Below are 26,087 nucleotides of genomic sequence, written 5' to 3'. Positions count from 1 at the left end.
CTTTTCAGGTTTCATTGTAAAAACTCTTACTCGTTTTCTGCTATCCCTTTTCTTTTCCAATCTCTTCCCTCTTTTTCTAATTATCTCCTGGAGGCATAGCTTAGGTGTGTTGGAACTAAATGTCTCATGTTATGGTATACATAGAAGAAATACAAAAGAAGACCTGTGTATCCTGTTCTAGATTTTTGCTGAAAAGAAATGGGCAATTGGCTAAGGACCTTACATTATCAGTGGTGTATATCATCTACTTTGTGTTCCTTGGCTCACACTCCATTCTGGGTACCTTCAGTAGACAACAAAAGATACATTTGTTTATTAGAAACTTTGCTTTGCAACTTGTGAACCAGTGCACGTGGTCACAAATGGAAAGAATAAAAGTCTTGACTAAGCTGTCTCCCTGTTTTGAGGGAGGAATGTGTCAAAACATTTTGATGCAGCTGAAGGTTCCTGGATCACTTGCTCTCGCTGAAGACATCGGGCATCGGGACCTAGTTCTGAAGAACCTCATTTTCCCTCTCACACCATGTCGGTTGGCAGTCATTTTGAGTATTCAGATACTTAGCCACTAATATTTACTAAAATAATGTTCAAATATTATGGTGTTTAAACCAGATTTATTTCCTTCAAATGAAAAAATTTTTAATATGCAAACTTTCTGGTAACAATTACAGAAATGAACACTTTGTGATAGTTTCTTCTTTAATTTACTAGGACAAGTGAAAATTCAGTAGGTAAACATTTTATAGATATAGTTCAGATACCAATATAACAGTCCCTTGCATTCCTTGAAATTGTTAAAATGGCATTGTTAGATTCAAGATTTTAATCTTTTAAGTTACTTTTTTTTTTTTTTGCTGCCTTTCCCCCATGTGTACAAATCCTTGTGTCAGGTTGGGTTTGAAATCTGGCTCCCTCTTCAGAGACCTAAAATTAGGAAACATAAATCATCATTATTAGGTTTTTTGCAGTAACAAAATCCTAGATTACAAGCAAATTGGTCAAATAAGTGCTTTTGAGAAACAAATAATGTATTTAAATACAACATAGCAGTTTAAATTCTGAGAGAAACTAAAGCCAAATATAGTGACCTTAATGGCTTTGGAGAAAGTATTGCTTTTTATAGTCTCATACCATTTGAAAGCAGTGGCTTGTTGGGCCAGTCATGCAAAAGAACAGCTTTGTGGTTGGCATAAGAAAATGAGAAACGGAGGCTTTATACAGACCTTTCTGGGTCTTCTGTGGTCTGTTTCCTTTGCCTTATAGTGAAAACCGTGCTCTGCCTTGAGGAACCCAGGTGGATTGCAGCAAGGACTTAAAAACATAAAGAAATACCTAGCCTTCGTGTTCCCCACACACCTTTGCCCTCTCCCGAAGCCTATGTAACACCACACCCAAATCGCAACAAGCAGATGGGGCAAACCTGCTGAAGGTCCAGCTCCTTAATTTTTCGGTGTTTAATTCTTGCTACCAGGAAGTGCTCTCCCCAAAATCTCTCCAGTTGTATTAAGCTATTTCTTGAACTCTTAAACCTGCTTATTGGCACAGCACTGGGCAGAAATACAATAACTGTTATATTTTAGATTCCTATCAAAACGTCTGATTCTAGACTTTAGACCTGTACAAGGAAGTTGTATCGGAGCATATCTGGGTGTCGTTTCTCCAGCAGTGCTGGGGATTGAGAAAGCTTCCTGTTCTTCAGCATCAGCTCTCCTCTGTTACCACACTGTGTACGGACTGCAAGTGCCTGGTTAAATGTCGCTCCTAAAGCCTCACCTTTGCCTCTGCACTAGAGCAAGATCACTTACCTCCTTCCTGTTGTTCTTGCTTACAGGCGATTTCACTCAAATCCCAAAGTGGTGAGATTCTAGTAAACAGCAAGGAAAGCTTCAAGATATTGTTTTTAAATACCCATCTAAATAGGCTATGAAATTGAATAAAGTATCCCCACAGTGAGGTCACAGTGGGGTAGAGGGAGAAATCAATAGGTGTATTTCTTTTTTTTTTTTTTTTAATGTTTATTTGTTTCTTAGAGCAGAGCGCGATGGGGGCAAACGGGGATAGAGAGATTCAAAGCGGACTCTGTGCTGACAGCAGAGAGCTGGATGTGGGGCTTGAACTCAGAGAAACCGTGAGATCATGACCTGAGTCAAAATCAAGAGCTGGATGCTTAACTGACTGAGCTACCCAGGCACCCCTCAATAGGTGTATTTCTAAGCAATCTGAAGGGCATGGAATAAAGAAGCTCCATTAAAGTAGGGAATTATTAAATTACTATTCTTTGTTTCCTTCTCATTTTTTATCATGGTTTTCCAAAAATAAGATATGCTTCCAAATCTAAGAACATTTTTTATTTTGTTGATGAGGAAATACACTGTTGACTTGACTGTGATCTCTTTACTTACTTAGAATGAGGTCTTCTGATATTTAGAACATGTTGTGTGGTCTGGAGACTATGTGAAATTGTTGGCCCTAACTTCTGCTTTTCGTTTAGACCAGCCACTGTTCTTAGGAAATAGAAGCTCTCATTGCAGACTTAATATATTTTAAAACTATTAAATGGAGTTTTTGTGGTTTCCAAAAACATCCTCATTTCAATAGGTATTCTGTGCTCCCGTTGCAGAGTAGTAAGTATTAAAACCCAAGAGAATCGGTTTCTAGGTGTATAAATCTTTGGGGTATACAAGGAAGAATAGGAATGTAGAAACAGGTGATTATCACTGTTGTTTAGTTAGGCTGTAGATTTAACCTTTCTGGTAAAGCCTCCAGGGTATTTATACTAAATAAGTGCTGGCTGCTTTTGTTTGATGGTTAAACATGCAGCAGGTAGTGCTGGTGTGGGGGTGGGGGACAGGGGGAATGATTCCAGTGACCAAATGTCTATCCTGTATCTTGTGAATTGACACAATTACAGTTCAGATTATTAAGAGTGCAAACATCTGTTTAAACGAGAGGGGCTTTCTTTTGCTCATACGCTAAAGTAGATAAGCATTTTGACACAAAGGCAAGACTTCAACTCAGCTTATTCTCTGAGGCTATGGACATATCATACTTTGCTGGCAGTGAGTTCAGAAAAGAGGAGTGGGAAGTAGAAAATTCTAGCCTCATTCTACCGAACACTGAAAACACCAGATAAAGAAAGAAGAAACCACGAGGGGAGTCCCTCTATCCCTACCCCCCTGAAATTCTCTAAGCTTTCCTAGATGTATCCAGAATAGAGGTGGGGAGAAGGGTTTGGGGCAAGCATAAGCCAGCCTTTGGGCAAAGCGTGTGATGTGTCCCTGACCCTACCCCTTAACTCTGAGAACGTCTGCTTTAGAGTATACCTAAAGGAAACTGAAGAATTATTTTAAATACTCCCTAGTCCTTGACCTCGATTTACCGCCTTCTTCTGTCTTCAGGTTCCCAGTCAATCTGTCTGTCTTGTCCATCTACACACTCACTCATTTATTCGCCTCACCCCACGTTCCACACTGTACTGCAGACTGTCACCTTGTCTTTCCCTGTGACTCCAGCTCTCTGAGTGGAGAACTCCTATTGGAGAACTTCAGTCTCTCAATCCCAGGGTGACAGTTTTGTCTTTTCAATATACACTGGAATCAGATCTGATCATCAGAATTTTGCAGCCATTGGCAATAAAAAGAATAGCAGCTAGGAAATAGAAGCCAGATTTTGAAACATCCATTGGAACATTTTGCTAGTTATATCTTAGTGAAGGCACTTTATTGTGTCACAGGTAAGTCAGAAACAGTTAATACAGGCCACGCACTGCTCCCCCTCTCCTGCTGCACTATGGCCTGAAGATGATCCCTTCTTGTGAAATGCTCCCAGTGCCACGGTTTACGGTTTTCCAATTGACACAGCTAATATTTGCTCTGGGTAAATAAGTATTCCTTTCAACAAGTATTAAATTATCTACCCCACCAGTTAAAGTGACCAATTTTTTAATGTTTTATTTATTTTTGAGAGTATGCAAGTGGGGCAAGGGCAGAGAGAGAGGGGGACAGAGGATCTGAAGCAGGAAGGCTCCACGCCGTCAGCACAGAGCCCCATGTGGGGCTTGAAATCCTGAACCGCAAGATCATGACCTGAGACGAAGTTGCATGCTCAACCAGTTGAGCCACCCAGGCGCCCCCCAATTTTTTTTTTTTTAATGAGAAAAACAATGGACCATTTTTTTAAATTCTTTTAATAAACTCAGTAAATTTTGATTAATTCTGTTAGAGAAAAATCCATCTTTTTTTGTCACTTTATATTATTTAGCTACAAGGGTTTTTTTGGAGCACAGTTTACACAGATTTTATCAAGCTGTTTGATTTTCATTGGTTGGTTCTTGATCTTGTCTGCAGAGAACTTAGAAATGTGTATTGTGGAATCACTGCTAAAGAAGTCCTCAGTTGGTAAGTACTACCCTTGACAGGGATACATCAGTCAGGAATATAATGAGTGTGGGATAGTCCTTGGTTTTCTGGTTCCTTAGAAAGAACTTAGCATGACAGTCTGTGGTTGTTTTGTTTTGTTTTAAAAAGCTTCATGAGGTCATTATTACCCACAGAGTAAAAAACTCATTTGTGGGGCGCCTGGGTGGCTCATTCAGTTAAGTATCTGGCTTCAGCTCAGGTCATGATCTCACAGTTCATGAGCTCGAGCCCCACTTCTCACCATCTCTTCCTTTCTTTCTGCACCTCATGGGATTCTCTCCCTCTCTCTGCCTCTCTCTCTCTCTCTCAAAAGTAAATAAATAAATACATACATACCTACCTCATTTGTTTTAGGGGTGCAATTAAATGATTTTTTTTAATTTACAGAATGATGAAACCATCATCCCTTCTACTTTAAGACCTTCACATCCCCCCAAAAGAAACTTGCAGCCCATTTCTAGTCACTCTCCATTCCCACCAGCAGCCCCAAGCAACCATTGCAGTATCCTGGATCTTTCTTCTATAACAACTGATCTGATGTCTACTCTGCCTTCATGAAGGATAGTAAATCAGCACCAGAAGCCAAAACATCTGTCCTCTACCCAAGCTATCTCTCCCAAAATTTAGAGGTTCGGTTTTATCTTTTAAATTTAAAAAATTCTTGGGGCGCCTGGGTGGCTCAGTCGATTAAGCGTCCGACTTTGGCTCAGGTCATGATCTTGCAGTCCGTGAGTTCAACCCCCGCGCCGGGCTCTGTGCTGACAGCTCAGAGCCTAGAGCCTGTTTCAGATTCTGTGTCTCCCTCTCTCTGACCCTGCCCCATTCATGCTCTGTCTCTCTCTGTCTCAAAAATAAATAAACGTTAAAAAAAAATTTCTTTTTAAACCAATAAATTAAAAAAAAATCTTTTCCCAGATCCATTCCCAGCATGCTGTCACCCTACAAAGCCTGCCCATTTCCCTAATTTTAAGTCTATCATCATACCTATATAGACCCAGTGGCAGTATAAAAACTTATTATAAAGCTCTGATAAGGACTCTTTTCATGTTAATTTTTGTTGAGAAAGTATTTCACAAAAATACATGATAATTTATTGGTAAGTTATAGATCTTCTTTTCAGTTCTCAAGAACTCATTAGTAAAAGTATTCAGAAAATTTTATGAGTGCTTCTGAAATAGAATCCCATGATTGATAAGATGCCTTCATTATCTGCAAGCATAGTAGGACTTTTGCCCATTTTAGGTGGGAAGAGTTTTATACAAGCTGAGCTCTAAGATTAGAGGAAAAGGTAAGGTGTTTTGATCTCTGAAAAAACTTTGTATGTACGGCATATCTTAGCTAAAATGGATCTTATTAACATAAAGTGATATATGATAAATTTAAATGGTAGTTTATTAGTAACAACTATAGTTAAATGGTAGATAGGGGTAATGGGAAATACTTAATTGGCTTCTTTGTTCTTCCTCTCACAAGAGGGATGAATTATATACTGAAATTTTCTCTAAGTGTATACAAATTTTTGCAAAATAACGGAGATTTAAAAATGCCTCTGATGTTATCTAGAGGACTTTCCTGAGTATTTATGTATCTCTATTTAAAAAAAAAAAAATAATAAGGGGCGCCTGGGTGGCTTGATCGGTTACGCATCCGACTTCGGCTCAGGTCATGATCTCACGGTCCGTGAGTTCAAGCCCCGCGTCGGGCTCTGTGCTGACAGCTCAGAGCCTGGATCCTGTTTCAGATTCTGTGTCTCCCTCTCTCTCTGCCCCTCCCCTGTTCATGCTCTGTCTCTCTCTGTCTCAAAAATAAATAAACATTTAAAAAAAATTTTTTTTTAATTTAAAAAAAAATAATAAGCTTGAGTTTGGGTGGCTCAGTTGGTTAAGTGTCTGACTTTGGCTCAAGTCATGATCTCAAGGTTCAAGCCCACATCGGGCTCTCCGCTATTAACACAGAGCCCACTTTGGATCCTCTCTCTCTCTCTCTGCCCCTCCCTCTCTTCCCCAAAATAAGTAGACTTTAAAAAAAATGTTAAAAACTCATAGTTGTCACTTTTCTTTTCCTGACTATATTGTTGACCTCTTAACGTAATGGCACCAGAGGTGGTGATGTGCCATTAAGAATACGGGCTCCTGAGGTCAGATTCCTGGTTCTAATCTGGGATCTGTTCTTTCTCCCTGTCTGACCTTGAGCATCTCACTTTACCTCAATTTCTTTAAAATATTTCCTAGGGTTTTATGAGGATTAATTAGGTAAGTAGCATTTTCTGAGAACTATTTGTGGCTGTTTTATTCTACAACTTGACTTTTTAATGGCTTTATGGTGACAACTGAGTTGTTTTTAAGTCTGAAAAGCTTTTATGTCTGTTAAGAAACTTATCAGGTGTTTCTTTCCACTGATTTTCCATTCATTAAAATTGTTTCAAGATCTAGTTTTTCCTAAGACTTTAAGCTGAATGTGTAAATTTTCTTTTATTCATAATTCCAACTTGCAGATGTTAAAAACACATTTCCTTCCATCAGTGTTTAACTTCTTTCTTTAATAGATGAGCTCTTTTTAAACATTAAAACCCATTTTTAAACTCAGATAAGTTTCCCTAATTTTTAAACTACATTTACACATTTAATATGTCTTATCTTCTTAACTACTACAAATGCACAACCAGGCTGCCATAGGGATCTAGTAAGCAGTGCATTTCTAAGCCCTGTGACAAGAGCTCATGTCTATACTCAGTCTCCACTACAGGCTGCCATCAGTGAGCCTCAGGTCAGGACTGTTAAGAAGATATGTGCATCATGAGTTTGACAAACATACCTTTTCTGATAGCCTTGAGTATCTGTCACATGGCCCCTTCCCCAGTTTTTAAAAACCATAACCTCTGATATGAATTACTGAGATTCTCCATCTCCTATTCAGATCTAAGTTTGTCTTTAATTGGGTAACTGCATCCTTCTTATGTAATATTTCTATGCTTGTCTCACACTTTATAGTTACTACATCAAAACATAGTATTTTATGATAGATAACCATAATTCATTTAACCCCCTGTTTTTGGATACTAGATTATTTTCAATTTTCTCATATCAACAACTGTTGAAAACATACATTTAGGGGTTCCAGGGTGGCTTAGTTGGTTAAGCGTCTGACTCTTGATTTCAGCTCAGGTCATGATCTCATCGTTTGTGGGATCAACCCCATGTTGGGCTCTGCACTGACAGCGTGGAACTTGCTTGGGATGCTCTCCCTCTCTCTCTGCCCCTCCCCTGCTGGAGCATGCACACATACACTCTCTCTAAATAAATAAATAAACTTTAAAAAAATGTAGAAATATTTTGTGTACATTCTTACTTCCTTTGGATAAACTCAAAATAGAATAACTCAGTGTCATTACCCTAGTATTATGTAATATATAACCTAATACCTACCAGTGTGAATCTTGGAATTGTTTTGTCAAATTACACGGACAAATCCTATTGAGATTATTAAGGGGAATAACTAATGTATGAATATGGTCATATCAAACCCTTTATGGAATAGAGGTGACGGAAATAAAACAGAAGCTAATAATGTGTTTTCTTGGGGCACCTGGGTGACTCAGTCGGTTAAGCGTCCAACTCTTGATTTCAGCTCAGGTCATGATTTAGGATTCTTTGAATCCTGCTTAGGATTCTTTCTCCCCTTCTTCCCTGCTTGTGCTCTCCCCCCACCCCCTAAATAGTAGTAGTAGTAGTAGTAGTAGTAGTAGTAGTAATGTGTTCTTGTAATTTGACAAAGATTCTAAAGTTTATTTAGGGATGAAAAGAAGAGTAACACCAGATACTGAAACACATATTACAGGATACCGGCATTGAAAGAATGTGTTTCTAAATAGATAATTCTATTCCCTTTATTGAATACTTTTTCCTCCTGAAACCAAGTGGATGTTGATTTGTATCAAATACCTTTTGTACTTCCCTCAAGATAATCTGTCTTTTCTGTTTACATATGTTTGTGTTTTCTTACAATCATTTCCTAATTTGAAACCTTACTTGCACTTCTGGAATAAATCATTCTTTGTCCTAAAAACAACCTAACAGAATATCAGTGTAAAAAGTTTCAGAGTTTTGCACTTTCCTTCAAAAGGAAGATTAGTCTATACAGGTCTTTAACTTTTCTGGGGCACCTGGGTGGCTCAGTCGGTTGAGCATCTGACTTCGGCTCAGGTCATGATCTCACAGTTCGTGGGTTCGAGCCCCGCTCCCAGGCTCTGTGCTGACAGCTCGGAGCCTGGAGCCTGCTTCGGATTCTGTGTCTCCCTCTCTCTCTGCCCCTCTCCCGTTCATGCTCTGTCTCTCTCTGTCTCAAAGATAAATAAAAACATTTTAAAATTTTTTTTAAATATTCTCTAGGTTAACTTCTGGTATTTTGCAATGTAAGGACTTGGAAAGCTTTCATCTGCCTTGTGCTCTGGCATAGTACCGTAAACAAATGAACCAATGGGATTGCTGTCCATCGAAACTATTGTGGTTTTGTCACTTTCCCAGATACTTACTTGGTAGCAAAGGATCACCATAGAAATGAATATGTAGTCATCATCTCGGTGACTTTGTGTCACAAAATTGGTTGACACAGGATGAATGTGCTTTGTATATTCAGTCTTCTTAATGAAATCCCAAGGAAAATATCAATCCTGCTACTAATGACGATAAATGGGCTTTGCACACACCAAGTGCTCTTACTCCCAGTAGTGCAAAGCTCTTTATGATTAATTATTTCAGTCATCCTCACAGTTGTCCCATGAGGTGAGTGTCTGAGTGCTTCCTCTTAGAAAAAAAAATAAAACAGGTAACTAATTGGATTTTCTTCTGTTCTACATTTTGTGTTCTAGAACTGGATAGCTACCTTATAAAGACCGCTAGTGGACGTGGGTTTCAAAATCACAAGCTTCTTTCACATATGAACACCAGGCTAGGAGCAGATGTGGAGTAGTAAAGTTGGAGAGAATTTTGATGAGTTTGGCAAGAGACTATGAGTGGATTAGCCTAGATGTGGTGAAAAGAGACAGGCAACGACTGAGTTAGTGTTTTGGCACCTCCATTAAAAGTGGTAATCCAGGGTGTCAAAGGTTTGGTTTTGCAAATATTTTAACAAGACCTCTCTTTGCTATTTGTACTTACTCTTCCCACAACATTGTGCTAGGGTTCTACAAAGGATCTCTGTCGATCCCAGTTTCCACACAGGGTTGCTGGTCCTTTCTCATCCTGCTCTAATGTTTTAGTGCCTGGGGCTTTTCACAGGGACCATAGAAAGGTGAGATGTCTGCTTCTCAGTGAGACCTCTTAGCCTGTGTCCGTCGTCCAGTGACCATCCATTTCTCTCCAGGTCACCTTATGCCGTCACTTCCCTGGAAGTGGACAGTGCCTCTCTGTAGACACAGCTTGTCAGGGGAGCAGAGATAGGACTAAAACTACGTTTTTACCTAGTGGTCACCTTGTCCTTCCTTTTACAGTACACCTTTCTGTCTTCCCCAGTAGTTTTGTTGTCACTTGAGCTCTGTCTCCTCAGACTGCAAGCTCTTTGGATGAATGCTCAGGCCAGGCATGTTTTTTAATAAACTCCTTTTAATTGCCTCTGCGTCGCGCCCTCGGCGCTGAGGTGTTCGGGTGCACAATAAAGGCGTGTGGTTGATCTATTTGCTATCCATACTGTCAACAAATATTGCCTGTACTTATTGACTGTGCCATTTTAACCTTTTTCCCTCTTTCTTTCATTAAGTGAAGGTTTAGCTGTCCTGCTTTGAGTTTTTCCTCCTCCCTGTTTTTTCCTAAAGTTCCCCTGAAAGGGAGCCCTTTAAAATGTGAAGAATTACGCTGCAGTTGTGCAGTGTACTCAGGGTGGGGACTAATTACGAGGTTCGAAAACCTCTTCAGGTGGCTGGGTTCTGCAGCACGACTAAAATACTGCTTTCCTAAATTGAGAACAGCTGGGGCTGTGTTGCTAGCAAGTATAAAAGAGTTGGTGCTGGGGCTCTGCGCTGTGAAGAAGTCTTTGCTCTTTGAAGCCTGCGGAGCCTCAGCCAAAGGCACCCTTTCCTCCTCCGTGTCGCGGTGGTAAGTGCCTGGAGCTGGTCCCCAGGGTGTCAGTTTCTGTTGCGCGGTAGAAACTGTGCCGGCCGCCTCAAAATGTGGTTCCTTACTAATTTACCATGTCAGCTGTAGGATTTTTATCTTTCTCGAGTAACAAGTGGAATGTGTTCCCTGAATGAAAACATAGCTAAGGCTTTGTGTGTCTTTTCACTGTATTATTTTGAAGGCTGTCCGCGTTCCTGCTGTGTGGTGTGCATCTCTAAATATAAAAGGATAAACTGAGGCAATGCCACCTTAAGTACCTTGAATATGTGGTTCTTGAATCTGTTCTGAGAAGTGGTCGTTTAAGAAGACTCCAGGAAATAAAAAATTGAGTCTTTGACAAGTGAAGAGAGTAACAATTATTCAATGCATGTAAGCACCTCATCAGTTTTTTATTCTTCCAGGTTCACAGAAAAGCTACAGTCTTAGGAAAGAATGATGTGGTCTCTGGAGAGGTTCTAACATATTGTGACTTCATGGTTAGCAACAAGTAATAGTGTCTGATGAAGTATTTGCCAAGTTGGGTCCTGACTTTTATTTAAAGAAATTTTAAAGGGATTTATTAAAATGTTCCCATTAATACCAACATCAGCTCAGAAAGAGACAAGAATTCCAAGATAAGACAACTCAGTATTTTACAAATAAACTCCATCTTAACACCTTTCACCATGTTCTTATGATATATTTATAAAGCAAATGGCTTTGGTATTTGCTTCCTTATTTTGATAATGCTTTTGTTTTGTTTTGGATGGTTGACAGTTGGACACGCACCGTTTCTGAGCATAGTTTTGTTTTATTTTTTACAGGTGGGTGAGTAACACCTTTGGGAGAAAGAAAATTGGCTTCCTTCTTGAAGGTGGTGAGTGTACAGCAGGTAGCTGCATGGAAGGAACAGTAATCAGATGGCCACCTTCTTCACTTTGTGCTAGGAAACAAAATCAGTTATAAGAGTCCATGTTGATCTCGGAAATAGAGGGATTTGAAAAAGTTAAGTTTGCACAAAGAACAAGAACTTTACCATCTCCTTCTTGATCTGAAGACTGGGGGACCATGGATATTATAGAGACAGCAAAACTCGAGGAACATATGGAAAATCAAACCAATGATCCCGCAAATACTTACACAAGACCTGCCGAGCCTGTTGAAGAAGAAAACAAAAATGGCAACAGTAAACCTAAGAGCTTATCCAATGGGTTGCGAAAGGGCACCAAAAAGTACCCGGACTATATCCAAATTGCTATGCCCACTGAATCAAGGAACAAATTTCCCCTGGAGTGGTGGAAAACAGGGATCGCCTTTGTGTACGCTCTTTTCAACCTTGTCTTAACAACCGTCATGATCACAGTTGTGCACGAAAGGGTGCCTCCCAAGGAGCTCAGCCCTCCACTACCAGACAAGTTTTTTGATTACATTGATCGGGTAAAATGGGCATTTTCTGTATCAGAAATAAATGGGATTATATTAGTTGGATTATGGATCACCCAGTGGCTGTTTCTGAGATACAAGTAAGTAGGTCTAATAATTTTGGGGGGACTTGCCGTAAGCTTGTATTTAAGGGAGTAAATATATAATTGAAATTGTCTTCCTCAGTTTTGTCTGATAAATTCATTCCTAGCCAGGCATTTGATGACAAGAAGCCATGCAAAGATCTACCTTATTGAATAAGTAAGCATTTGTTGAGCAACTGTGTATGAAAGGGGCAAATATGAGGACACTACAGATATGCTGTGGTTGGTGATTCAGAGTTGATGAATGTAAGGTGCAGTTCCTGATTTTAAGCAACTTGGTACTGTGGTATCTGAATGATAAATCAAGAGGCTTGGAAAGGAATAACATTCACATCATCATGCTTTTGTTATTTTAGGCTTTTAACAGGTGGGGAATGGAGTAGACTGGGAAGTGTTTTTCTCTTATTACTCATAATGTGATGACTATATTGGTCTATAGTCAATGGCGTTCTTTGAGGTTTGCTTCTATTCAGGAGTTCTCAAATTTTACATTTCCTTTTCTTTTGCCTATTGGGAATCCAATCACAAGAGTTTTAGAAATTGAATTTAGATGTGGGTCTATGAAGTTTGGGCTTTAGACTTCTAAAGTAAACACACTGTCCAGTTTCCCCCGTGGCACCACAAAGGAGCTCTTAGTTCACTGGTTTCAGTCTCCTTGTTTTGAAACAGGAGCAATCAGGAAGTAGGAAGCCAGGTACTTTTGCTTTAAAGACACTTAAAAATAGGACATAGCTCTGAAGTGGTTATTTTTGCTTCCCTGTGAAATCTCGCTGCTAGCCCATAAAAACAAGGCCCCTCAATTCCCCTTTTCATTTCATTTATCCTTCGGAGATTTGTTCTCTACTAAGATTCTAGCAATTAAATCACTAAAATATAAGTTTGATCAAAGCATTGTTCATAAACTGAGGCTTTTGAAAATGTAATATATATTTAGTCAATACATACTGTTCAAAAATTCACAAATAGGATTTTTACATTAATACACAAGATCATTTTTAGAAGAAAGAATTTATGTCATATTGTTCTTTCCATTGGTTGTTGCTTTGAGAATAGAAGAATTCAGTCTCTATTTGCTGAAGAGTTCCCCAAATTCAAGTTTGTAGTTTTGAAAACTTATTCTACAAACCAAAGTCATTCCTAAACATTTTCTTTAATATGTGTAAGTAAAAGATAGCCATCAGCTGCCTTTTACTAGAACTTTTTGCTGCCAAAGTTGTTAGTTATGGTATGCTTTATGCCAAAAGCAAACAATACATCTGTTGAACTTTAGTGTTTCTCTTTCTGGTTTCTACGATTGACACTGAAAATAAGAGAGCCTGCATAGGCCAAAGGTGTTTGCTTTCTCCTTTAATTTAGGCCAACATTTTATTTGTATATATGTGAAAAGAGATATTTTCCAGGGTCTGGTAAGTAGCTGGCTTCTATCCAGAGGTACAGTCTCAATTTATTTGAATCTTCATCTAAAGAGTTGTTATGCACTGCCTCTCCATGCCCACCTGAGATTTTACCATGTCATAGATGACCACACATTTTAATGATACCTACCATTTTGGTCACAACCCATCATCAGAAATTTGTTGGGGAAATCATACTAATTTTTTTTCACTTTTGAGGTAAAATTGTATCATGAATTTTAGTAACTAGTAGAATAATTTTTGTAACATGTTTTGAACATCCTGGCTGAATGAGAAATCCTACTTGCTCTTCTTTGTTAAAGCATCTTCAAAGCTGTGGGGGGGGGGAACATTAGCTCTAGTTATTTTTCTAAATAAGGTTGCAGAGTGCACATTTTACCTTCTAAGTTAATTTTCAGTTCTGAGTACAGCTGAACTCAGAATGCTGGAATGAATATAATTGACTCATAATAATTCCTGCTTATTACTTCACCTTGTCTAAGAGCATGGAGCACACAGTTCAACACTTTTTGGGTCTGAGCTAGAAGCAAAGAATGAATTGTTTTTCACTTAACCAAATGGAGAGACTCAGCCCTGTTTATCGCCCATTCCTTTTCAGTACTTGAAAAGGCATAGTTAGCATAGCAAACCTTTGAAATAAATGGCCTTGCACTAAATTAATACTTTCATCTAATAGTCTAGGTATTTTTCTTCTCTATATTTTGACCCCAGAAACCCTGGAATATTCTTAAAATAGTTACTGGAAACATGCAACTAAAATTACATTTGTACATAATTCTGTAAGTTAGAAATCCTAAGTTACCTGAATTAGACCTTGATCCACATCAGATGAAAGTCTTGGAGAAAACTAAAAATATGCCACATACCTGAAACTGCCTATTTTTCCAGAAGTCTTTGATCAGTATTAGTTTTGAAAGTTTGAGAGCTCTGAAAATGAGGGACCCGGAGTAATACAGTTTATGTGCTAGGGAAGTCACAATTAGCAATTCTAGGGGCTTTATGGACCCCGCCCATCTCTGAGTCCCCAGAGCCCAGAGTTTATAGACCCACCCCTAACTGCATAGCAGAAAATGAGTTGTCATCTTCAACTGGACATAAGGACACTCGGAACCCTCAAAGCCCATTCAGATACCCGTGAAGCAGTGGTGCGAGCAGGCAGGGCCTACCCCTGTGGAGGACGGTGTGCTCAGAGTCACCCTCTAGGAACCACTGCCTTGGAGTGAGGACTTAGTGGTCCAGGACAGGGACTAATATCAGTTTCCACCAAAAAATAGAAAGTATAAAAGGACTTGTGGGATATTTATTTATTTATTGCTTTTTTGGATCAAGGTTGAATAAAACAAGGGTAAACTCATCAGTTAAGAGCTTCACTGGTAAATGCACGTAAATGCACAAGGATACTTTGGACAGTTTCAAAATATAATTCTCTGAAAATTGGGGTGCCTGGGTGGCTCAGTCGGTTGAGCGTCCGACTTCGGCTCGGGTCATGATCTCACAGCTCATGAGTTCAAGCCCCGTGTCAGGCTCTGTGCTGACAGCTCGGAGCCCGGAGCCTGCATCGGATTCTGTGTCTCCCTCTCTCTCTGCCCCTACCCTGCTCATGCTCTGTCTCTCTCTGTCTCTCAAAAGTAAATATTAAAAAAAAATTTTTTTTAATTCTCTAAAAATCTATATAGTCATAGACAAAATAGTTCATGCTCAAGTTGTGAAAATCCTTTTGGATGGTCTCCAAATAAACCTTGCTTATATAACTTAGGTTAAATTAGTTGTCCCATTTCCCTATGTGTCCAATTATATAGTATCACCTTGGCTCATTAGTTAATTCCTCTGTGACTGGCTCGTTTATACCTTGATATGTTCTCAAGAGAAGGTTTTATTAATGCAGTGAGCTGACTGAAAACATAGTTCATTGAATTCTTTGGCACAAAGAGTAACTTTTTTAGGAGAGGTGGTTGTCAAGAACCCTGAGTCAACTTTAACTCCCCCACTCCCCACAGACAATCCTTTTGGGTCCCAACCCACCTAGAATTATCACAATATGTGAACCTCTGTTTCTGAAAGCTACAGTATGACCTCTCCATGGGATTGCAGGGGTGGGCAGTTCACAAATAAGCCTTTGAGCTGTGAAACTGTGGTCTGTTAATGCCACTCTGTATTATTCTTTATTCTGTTAAACGTTGTTTGATAATGCATTAGGAGCAGAAACAACAAGTAAACTTGTTTTCCCCACCCCTGTTTTTCCTTTAGGTCAATAGTGGGGCGCAGATTCTTTTTTATCATTGGAACTTTATACCTGTATCGCTGTATCACAATGTATGTTACTACTCTCCCTGTGCCTGGAATGCATTTCCAGTGTGCCCCAAAGGTAAGTACCTCTGAATTACCATATAGAGGAGATGAAGAAAACAATTATTGAACACCTGCTCCCTATTGACATGCTCTTTAGACACTTTCATATGTGTTAAATGCAATCTAATATAGTTTTTGTTTCTCTTGAGACTTGGGGGAAGAAATTTAAATATGTTCATAAAATGTGTATCTTTGCGCATTAGACGTTCATTTTCTACTAACTAAAAGTTACAGTGGGGTGTTCAACTCTGCTTTTTTGCCCTCTTATTTACCTGTTCATTCATTCATTCGTTCATTCGTTCATTCATTCAAGTATTAAGCTCCTGTTCTGCACCAGGCCAGCACTGTAGCAACAGCAATGACCAAAACAAAGTTTTTCTTCTTCTAAAGCTTGTATTCTATTGGGGGATGACAACTGAGAAATAAATGCACACCTTGTCACGTAATGATATGTCAGGTTGCTATCAGATGAAAAACAGAAAAGCTGAGTAAGGGTAAGAGCGATGCTGAGGACAGGTACTACTTTATACAGAGATCAGAAAGGCTTCTGTAGTAAGAAACCATTTGGGCAGCAAACAAGACAAGGAAGTGAGCCATGCGGTTGGGGGAGCCCTAAGCCAAGGAAATAGCTTAGTCACAATAGATTTAAAAGGTGTCAGGAGGCTCATGTGGCTGAGTAGAGGTGGAAAGGATGGAGGTGGGACAGGCCTTGGGTCCCCGAGGCCCTTTGTGGCCCACTGAAAATGAACTTCAGTGGTGGCGGTAAGAGGTGAGCAGAAGTCATTCAGTTCAAGATGAATTTTGACGGTAAGGCCAACAGGATGTGCTAATAAGTTGGATATGGATGTAGAAGAAAGAAGCTGAGGATGACCCCAAAGTTTTTAGCAGTTGGAAAGCTAGAGGGGCCTTTTGCTGGAATACATTGTGGGAATAAATACTGAAACTGTCTTAAGCAGGGTTTACAGTCTCTCCAGGTAAAGCCACTTCGTGAGAGAGCTGTTAATCATCTTAGACCCCAGTATGTCCTGGTTTATAAAAAAAGAAGCATACAAATCATGTGCTTTCTGGACAAGGGAGTAAAGTCTAACATCATATTTTACTGAACACTAAGCAGATGTCCAAGGTGGAAGGAAAAATAGAGTTGTTCTAAGTCAACAGTCTCCCTCACCAAATATAGGTGTGGTTTGGAGAAGCTATAATTTTCCAAAGCCATCAAAGCAGAAAGTATCTGTAATTAAAACAGTGTACATATTGAATTTAAACATTGGCTGATTTTTAGTGAAACTAATTTAAGGCATGGGAGAAGTTCAGAAATGTAATAAACACTTCTAAGGGGTTATTGCTATGTGTTAGATGAAGAAATGGGCACAGAAAAGAAGGCAAGCCCATCCTAGTAATGGATGGGGTTTGCAGAGATGAGTTGCTATGATTATAGAAAGAAAGTAAATTAAAGATTATCCTCCCTGGAAGAGTTGCAATTTTCAGAAGCCACATCAGTAAACATACCACTGGATCACCAAGCTACAAATACTCCCAATGGAAGCTCTGGTGGCATCCTAACTAAATAGCCCCCATGTTCATTTGTCAAGACCTCTTCCTGAAGCATAAGCAGGCTATAGGTGCCTGAGTAATGGTTCGGTAAAACAAACACAAATCATTTTGACTAGAGGTGATAGGGTGTTATGGAACAAGAGTCAGAATTGTGTTCTAAATGTGGTTCAGCCACTGGCTTTGAGTGCTCCTTAGATTTTTGTGGTCACAAGGCTATTAGGTAATCTACCTGCCTCCTCTGTTGCTGACTGTGTAGAATGTCCTTCGTGGCAATGAGCAATGACAGAACCATGTATACTGAAACCACTCTCTGTGAGAGGGTGTCACATCTAGTCCTTGGTGCCGAATAAACTTGTTACTCACAAGATACAATCACCACGAGTGATTTCACAAGATTGGTGAAATATTTGGCTTTCGGTTTTCCAGTTGCCTTCTCCCTTGTCTGTCTTGGGCTTTACTTTAAGTCTTTTGCTTACAATTTGCTTCAACCCAGCAATCCAGGCTTTGGTTTGCAGTCACAAACTGTGTGTTCTGAGAAGTGTGTTTAAATAAATGTTGGCCCAGTTATTAGAACGTGAATGAAATGATTTAGCTTTTCAAACCCATTTTGCCACATACAAGAATGTTGGGCTGGAATGACTATAGTCTGTTCCCTGAAAAAGTTTTCCTCACACCTTGGCCAAGGATGTCTGGAGGACTTTTCTTCTGAACTGAAGGGACAGTCTGCAAGGTAAGTTTTCTGATTTGGCAGCAATGAAGTTGGGCTGTCTTGTACCTTTTTTTTTTTTTTTTTTTTTTTTGTGGGGAGTGGCGTGCAGAGGTGACAGTTCGAGGAGCCCTTAGAACACTGAGCCTCTGTCTGCCTTGGCTCTTGTGATTGATGCTTCTCCTCTTAGCTGTCTGCATCTTCAGTTCCATATCCAGTCATGGCATAGAATGGTATCTGACAAATCAGGAAATTAATAGGAACAAGAGTCATAAGTGGTGAGCGTTGGGGGTCCCAGTGAACCAGAACAAAATTAGAAAAATAAATCCATTAATCCCAACTCTCACCATTACCTTCCCTGACCTTCCTCAGTTTTCTTTATACCTTCACCCCACCCTCTTTTTTCCCCTTTCTTGAGCATGAACTGATATCTAGGAAAGCAGTGACAGGATTGAGGAATTAAGAACTGAGAAAAGACAGAGCAAGGAGAGAGAGTGCTTCCTCTGTTCTGTATTCTGTAAAGGCATAATGAATCCAGTGCTATCAGAAATCTCCATTCACCCTGGCTGCTGAAAGGAAGAGGGGAGAAGAGAATGTGTGGCAATAGTTTAGCTCCTAGTTTGCTTATACCTTTGGGGCCCATCTAATCCCAGGTAAAGGGACTGATGGCTTTAAGTGTTTCTGCCCTTAGAAAATTAGAGTGTTGAGTTGGGAACGGTGAGCGGATAAAAATATATATATTTGGGTTTTGAAATGAAGAGTCATGTGTCCTTTTAAACTGGAAACAATGGTTGGGCAGTGTATGTACTTTTTTATTTGATCTCCGTGTTGACAGTTGTTTGTCCCAACCACGTGACAAGAAATTCCTGAAGGACTGTGGTTGATCTGATAAAGCACCCGGCTAGGTTCTGTCTTGCACATGAAGGGCGTATCCATAATTTTATGTAGTTTACAGCACACATTTCCTGAGGTGAACCTGAAATGAGTCCTGTAGTTCTGTCCACAGTACTTCTCCTTCCTCCGATGTGGATCCTTTGCAGCCTTCTAGAGCCTGTCTTTTCAAGCCAAGATCACCTGTTACTTTTTTTTTTTTTTTTTTTCGTAATGTCTGTTTATTTTGAGAGAGAGTGAGCGAGCATGAGCGGGGAAAGAGCAGAGAGGGGCAGAGAGAGAATCCCAAGTAGGCTCTGCATGTCAGCCCAGAGCCCGATGCAGGACTCATACTCATGAACCGTGAGATCATGACCTGAGCATCGGGAGTTGGATGCTTAACTGACTGAGCCACCCAGGAACCCCTGGACTATCAAGTCTTGATAAAATATCTATGTTGTGTTTTTGCCAGCTGGGCTTGCCCTAAACAAACTTTTGAAGAAGGTTTTTTCTCACTTTACCCTCTAATCATGGTTTATGTCATTTGCTGTTACAGAGCTTTATTCTCAACTATTAACCAATCATGGTGTGTTTGCCTTTTTACATAGGTCATCTGGATACCAGAAAGCTTTCCAGATCCGTATGAATTGTTTTTTATCAGGAAATGTTTAGGCTCCCCAGTAGTGATGTTTTGGGCAAAGAATCCTGCCCTGATTCCTACTCTACTGGATAAGATGGTTTTCTACTTGCTTTAGAGGCTAATTGAATTTCTCTCCTCCAAGACTCTCCTCCCATCCATTTGTACACACCCTACCCTCCTTCACCCCATGCATCCACTTGGGCAGGGTACTACCTCTCTTCACAACCAGTTTAACCACCATCAAGACTGGACTGGCCATGGTTCAGGGATCATTGAGTATAAAAGACAGCATGGCATACAACTGTCCCCCTAGGTGCCAAATGAATAGTCATTAGTGGTCTTTCTGTATTTCTCCTCTACTGTGTACTATTACCTGAATATATTTCTGAATATCATTCTTTGATTTTCTAAGCCTCTTCAACTGATGCTAGGCTGATCTGAAACCCTGGACCCCCAAGCACTTCAGTTTTCCAATTTTTCATGCCTACTATTCTGACCAGCTCAGTCCATTGCTCCTTCCCATATGCTAAAATTTTCATGGGATATAAGCTTTTGACTATTGGGTCAAACTCCTATCCTGGCCCATCATTGTTTCCCGTGTCATCATGGTGGCTTCTAGGGACTTCTGCACCATTGTTCTAGGGACTCTCTTCTGACCCTCTGCAGTAACACAGATTATTTCTTTGGAGGATGGTTTTCCTAATCAAAGCTACTCATTTTTAAAGCTGCCAATACATCTCTAATCCATCATTTTCAAACCTGTTTAAATTATTTAATGTGTTGCAGCTCCCCGTTTTAACTGTGAAATGTTTTGATCAGATATTAATACAGCTATTTGTACACTTTCGGCTGCCCACTTAACACAAGGTCTGAATACACTTTAGAATATTAGTAATGTGGTGTTCAGCTGAATCAAATATTAACCACCCAAAACCCTGACTTCCCCCTAAAAAGAGGAAAGAAAGTAGCTTTGATTTTTTTTCAGCGCATAGCTGTGGTGAAGTCATTGGTTATTAATATTTTTAAAAGCTTTGCCCAAGGACACACTACCACCAAAACATATTATTAGTAACATATTGAATAATTTAAAGCATGTCACTAAAACTCGCCAATAAATGAATAAAACCTAGTTTGAGGAGCTACCCTCTTGGATTCTTTTTGAGTTTTTAAGTTAAAAAGAAAAAAGCACAGCCTAGTGAATTTTTTTAGCTGTTTTGTTTTGACCTTTCTAAATATCTTAGAAATTAGGCTGAAATGTGATTTTTATCGGCTTGTAAAGTTTCTTATCTTCTTGTGTCATTCAGCTCAACGGAGACTCTCAGGCAAAAGTACAACGGATTCTACGGTTGATTTCTGGTGGTGGATTGTCCATAACTGGATCCCATATCTTGTGTGGAGACTTCCTCTTCAGTGGTCACACCGTTGTGCTGACACTTACTTATTTGTTCATCAAAGAATGTGAGTACTAACTCATTCCCACTCTATTGACCGCTGTAGTGGGAGGGATCCCTGGGCCCTGAAACTTATGGGAACTCTTACCCTTTGGGCTTGATATCTATGGAAGGTACAGGTGTGTGAGTGTGTGAGAGTATGTGTGTCTGAGTGTATTTAATTCATTCCAACTAGGCCTATGTGATTTGAACATGGGAGACTTAAAACTTGGCCCTGGATTCTCTAACATTTAATCTGGCTCCAGAATGTCTCAGTCCCTCATTAGAACCTCTCAAGGTATGAAAAGCTATTTTAGTGTTGGCAAATAAGTGTTAAGTTTATTACAAACAGAATCAGTGCACTGGAAAGCTGAATGTAAATGACTTATGAGTGTGAAATTTCCATTGTATGAAACTTCCATTCCATCATTCCAAATAATTTGATGTTTTCCCCTTTTTTTAGATGTTTTCTTGTCCCATTTCAGTTTCACCATTTTCCAGCTGACTTCTGTGCTTTAATAGGCATCTTCAAAAAATATTTTGCCAATATTGATCATTTCTTCATACAAAACACGGAGGCAAGAATGTGAAGTATCTTTCCATATTTATACACTTAATTGCCATTATACAAAATCTTTATGGAGCCCAGCAGCTTTCATGGCTGGCATGGTGCCTCCTTCATCATGGGAGCTGTGTTTGAGGTTAGCTGCCCAGCAGATCCCATTGTTGTAGATTTCTGAGGTTCGATTTATGTAGACCCATCACCTCAAAGTCCTTTCAAAGTAAGTGATATCTTTTCCTTCGTTTTTGCAAAGCTGGTCAGGTTAACCTTCACCTTTAGTTCCAGAATACTCCATATTGTTTCTTAGAACTTTATCTCCACTTTCTTCACTTCCTCAGCATTGTAAAGAGGCCTTTTGGCAAAGACCAACAGAAGGTTGCCTGCCCTTCTGTTGTCCTGCTTCTTCTACCCTCTCTTGGCCTGTCATTAATCCAAACAGGTTTAGCCTTACTTCATGGCAGTATGGACATCACAGTTTATCTGTCAGTGGCACATAAGTGAGTTCTTGTCCCCATAGGCCGCCTGGGGTCTCAGGTTTCAGTTCCACTTTGAGGGCTTTAGGACAAAGATTTGAGATTATTTGCAGTAGAGGAAATCTTTTTTTTTTTTTTTTTTTTGGTAAGAATTGTGTAGTTTGAGGTGTTTCCTTTGTAAGTGCTACACACACACACTTAGAGTGGGGAGAGTAGCATGTTAAATGCACAGGCTTCATTATTCCTGACATAAGGTGGAGGCCGTTCTGGACCTTTCCCCTTATTTCTGTCCTCACATTTCTACCAGAGGTGGTAATGGGGAGGAACCTGAGTCTGTTTCTGCACCGATATCGGGGGTTGTCTCTTCCTTCAATGTCAGTTGTTTCTCATATGTAGTTATTGGTTCTGATGAGCCAGTAGAGAGATCTGTGTTGTTGATGACTCTAACTCTAACTTTTGCTGGGAAGAGTTCCACCAGTGTGTGAGATCAATTATTTTCTAGTCCAGAGGTGGACTCGTGCTATAGGAGTTTCTCTCTAATCTGAGAATCATAGAAAACTTAGAGAAGATGAGGGTGAGGCGGGGAGGAGCTGCATGTTGGAACGAAGCCATGGTGAGTTGCAAGTAATGACAAGAAACACCCCAGGAAACTGAAGGTCAATTTTAGAAAATAACTGAAGACCAAGTGATGCTAACAATAATAGCAAATAGACATAATACTCTGTGCCAGGCACTATTCTAAGTCCTTGATGCAAAATAACTCATTTAATCCTACAGCCACCCCATGAGAGAAGCACTGTTTTCCCCTTTTTCAGAGAGGACACTTAGAGAGAGTGACTTCCCACGGTCCATAGTTGGTAATTGGAGGATGGAGTATTCAACCTCAAGCAGGCTGACTCTAGAGGTTATGCTATTAATTTCTTGGGTCTCTTTAGAATATTTGGGAGCCCAACTTGTCTGATCTTATAAAATTGCTAAGGAACAGTCCAGATATATTGCCCATTATTGTTCTTTCTTTTACTTCAGGACAATAGCAAGGCAACTTGTGATTATTTTTATGCTCTGATAAAGGCTATGCAGTATGTAGAGATATTTTCTTCCCAAAACGTGATTTTGGCTTGAGGTTTCAAAAACTGTGTGAGTTAACATACAGCAGTGAAAGAATTACATCCTGATGTTTCTAATTTTTGGTGAGGAATGAAATGGCAAATCTGTAATGCTAAGTACAAACCCAACTCTAGCATCAGTTCTGTACATGGACAGAGCATTCCACGTTTGTGCCCGTTTCCTATGCAATTAGGAAAAACAGTCACCTTCTAAGTGATGCCCTGTGTTCTGGTTCAGAGTAAGCAGTGGTCCCAGATGGTTTCTTTGAGCCGTCTGCTTCTAGAATCAGATACATCATTCATATATATTTTTTTGTTTTCCTGCCTTTTGATCTGTTTGGTCTCTTTCCTTGTTTGCCTGGTTGTCATGAATAGATTTTAATTTAGTCAAGAGAACAAATAAAAACATGGGACCAGGACCATTTTGTGAACTTTACACAGAGGGGAGCTTTACACAGTTTTGCAAATATTTCACTGAAGTCTAGGTTCCTTATAAAACTATAAAACTGGCCTGAAGAAATCAGCCTAGCTTTTAGTACCAAGTGCCTTGCTGGTAGAGAGGGAAAAACTCACTCCCTCCCTCCCTTCCTTCCTTCCTTCCTTCCTTCCTTCCTTCCTTCCTTCCTTCCTTCCTTCCCTCCCTCCCTCCCTCCCTCCTCCTCCCTCCCTTCTGTCTTTCCTTCCTTCCTTCCTACCATGCTACCACACAAAGTCCATTGTCTGTATGATTCAATGTCTGTAGGGCTTGGATCCCACACAGGCAGTGGGGTGAATTAATATTTGTGTCATCCTCTTTCAGCCTGATGTTATTAATCCTTATGGTAGAATGGGAAAGCAGAAAAGTTACCATTTTCCCATTTCTATTTCAAAACAATTTATATTAAATCTTTTCTTTGGTTCAGCCAGCCAGTGTTCTCAGTTAGTGAGCAGTGGTCCCAATGTGGTAGCATAATTGGGAATACATTTTTATGGAAGAGCAGTGTTAGTATTTCCAGACATTCTTAAAACTTCATTTTCAATTCCACAAGTACTAAATGACCACTCGGCCCATCTCTTTACTCCTTTTATACTTCAGCTTTGCTTCTTGTGGATAAACAAATACAAAATTGTTCTGGTTTGCCCAAACATTTTTAACTTCTAAGGTAATAAGTACCAGATGACCTTATAACCGAAGGGAACTGAGCTGCTGTGAAGCTTCAGAGAAGGGTGGAGTCTGTGGTTCTGCAGAATGCATATTTCGTGAAATCTCCAGATTTCTAAGAGTTGGTTCAATTTTGAGTACTCTCCACCTAATGGAACAGTTATGGGGCCTGGATGTGGCCACCAGGCTGTAAAGGGTAAGGCTTCTTCCAGCTTTAAAATTCTAGGAGTCTATCCATTGTCTGCTAGAAGTCTATGCCAGGATGAACCAACTGAGAAGCGATAAAGCGTGCATGCAAAAATTAAACAGCAGACTTCCAAATGCAAACAGGCTTATAAACTTCCTGTTATACTTGAAACCAAAAGAGCAACAGCTATTTCACCAAAAAATATTCTTCATTTGAATGATACCTGATTTCGTGTTTATTTCATCTGGATTTCTGGAAATGGATTCTCTTGGCATTCTACCATTGTGCTGTAGTTAGAAATAAATGTCACTATGAATGTAAACACAGTTAAATATGAAATAAATTTGTTAGATTATTAACTTTGTGAGTTAATAAGGCTTTAAAATAGAAAAAAAAAGACACAGCTATTAAAGAAAAAGAAAAAAGGGAAAGTTATTAGAGATGAACTAGAGGTTGCTGCCTGTGTCCTCATCACTTGTGTGCGCGGGCTGTGGGGTGTATGATCGCATTTCACCTGATGAGTGCTCTGGTTCTCTCCTCTAGCTAATCAATATGATGACCTTTTTACTGGACTCACTAGGAGAAGGTTAAAATCCACAAGTGAATGAGCCAGAACCCTAAGCTTTACATCGGGAGTGTTTCATAGTCACGATTAGCAATAACAGTATGAAACTGCTGAGAAGCAAAATACTGTTGGCCACAATGCCATTTTTCTCCCCCTGGAGAAATCAAAGTACGTTTCTGTAAGACCTGAAATTACTCCTGCTTTCTTATTTTTCCCTACATTTTCATTGACAACTACCCTTTCTTTTGACCCCTCCTGCTTTTCTTTCCAGTGGGATCTCTTCTGTGAGCCAGTATGAGCCAATTCCAACCAACCTGAAAAACAATTCTGTTCTCTTCCTTATTGAACAACTTAGCAGCGGACAAGGCCTAGAATACCTAGGGAGTGACTGTTCCCCAATGAATGACTATGAGACCTGCTCCCGGTGGTCCCCTCCTTCTCTCTTTGTACCTGAGCAAATCCCGGACTGTTCACAGTGACTCATTTTGGGTTAATCGGTTTTCTTCTTCCAGTGACTTCCTGAACTTAGATTATTCTACTTAAGGTCATTAACATAGACTGTAATCATTAAATTCATCTCTGGGAATCTTACTAACTCTATACTTTTCCTCCCGTCTAGATTCGCCTCGTCACTTCTGGTGGTATCATTTAATCTGCTGGCTGCTGAGTGCCGCCGGGATCATCTGCATTCTTGTAGCACATGAACACTATACTGTCGACGTGATCATTGCTTATTATATTACAACACGGCTGTTTTGGTGGTACCATTCAATGGCCAATGAAAAGGTGAGAGCAGTGAAATTATCCTGGGATGATTTTCTTTTCTTTAAATGCAGTGGCCCCCTTTTCATGCAGCGGGGGTTCAGGTGGCTTAGTGGGAATAGCCGCTGTCGCCACCCACTTGTGGGGTCTGGGTCAGTTCACTGAAACGTATACCTATTACTGCTTCTTAAATGATGTCACCAATATAAATGACATTTAAGGATAAAAGTGCTGTATAATTATGGAGCATGGTGTTTTACTAATTCAACTAGTCAATACCAGAATTGAAGCAGTATA

The 26,087-nt window shown here is 39.8% G+C and overlaps 1 protein-coding gene and 1 long non-coding RNA gene across 6 annotated transcripts in view; one reads left to right on the top strand and one right to left on the bottom strand.

The window, feature by feature from the left end:
- The window catches only part of SGMS2 (sphingomyelin synthase 2), an 87,202-nt gene that overhangs the window by 55,469 nt on the left and 5,646 nt on the right, over positions 1-26,087 (top strand). For 2 of the 5 annotated variants that reach the window (XM_058721721.1, XM_058721720.1), the window contains exons 2-5: positions 11,332-12,030; positions 15,696-15,813; positions 20,869-21,022; positions 25,648-25,814. In XM_058721721.1, coding sequence (XP_058577704.1) covers positions 11,576-12,030; positions 15,696-15,813; positions 20,869-21,022; positions 25,648-25,814 — 894 coding nt within the window. In that variant the 5' untranslated portion in view covers positions 11,332-11,575. Of the gene's footprint in view, positions 1-10,386; positions 10,508-10,761; positions 10,898-11,016; positions 11,231-11,331; positions 12,031-15,695; positions 15,814-20,868; positions 21,023-25,647; positions 25,815-26,087 lie in introns of those variants that run through there. The other 3 variants (XM_058721725.1, XM_058721722.1, XM_058721723.1) reach the window with 3 other exon arrangements.
- On the bottom strand, positions 740-10,874 carry LOC131507224 (uncharacterized). Its single transcript, XR_009259398.1, has 3 exons — positions 10,786-10,874; positions 1,421-1,864; positions 740-924 (listed from the first exon to the last, which is right to left on the bottom strand). It is a non-coding gene; the product is annotated as an uncharacterized LOC131507224 (long non-coding RNA).

This window comes from Neofelis nebulosa, chromosome 3, assembly GCF_028018385.1.
Source record: "Neofelis nebulosa isolate mNeoNeb1 chromosome 3, mNeoNeb1.pri, whole genome shotgun sequence".
Taxonomy (NCBI): Eukaryota; Metazoa; Chordata; class Mammalia; order Carnivora; family Felidae; genus Neofelis; species Neofelis nebulosa.
The sequence above is the reverse complement of the archived record's forward strand: the minus strand, read 5'-3'. Positions and strand labels throughout refer to the sequence as shown.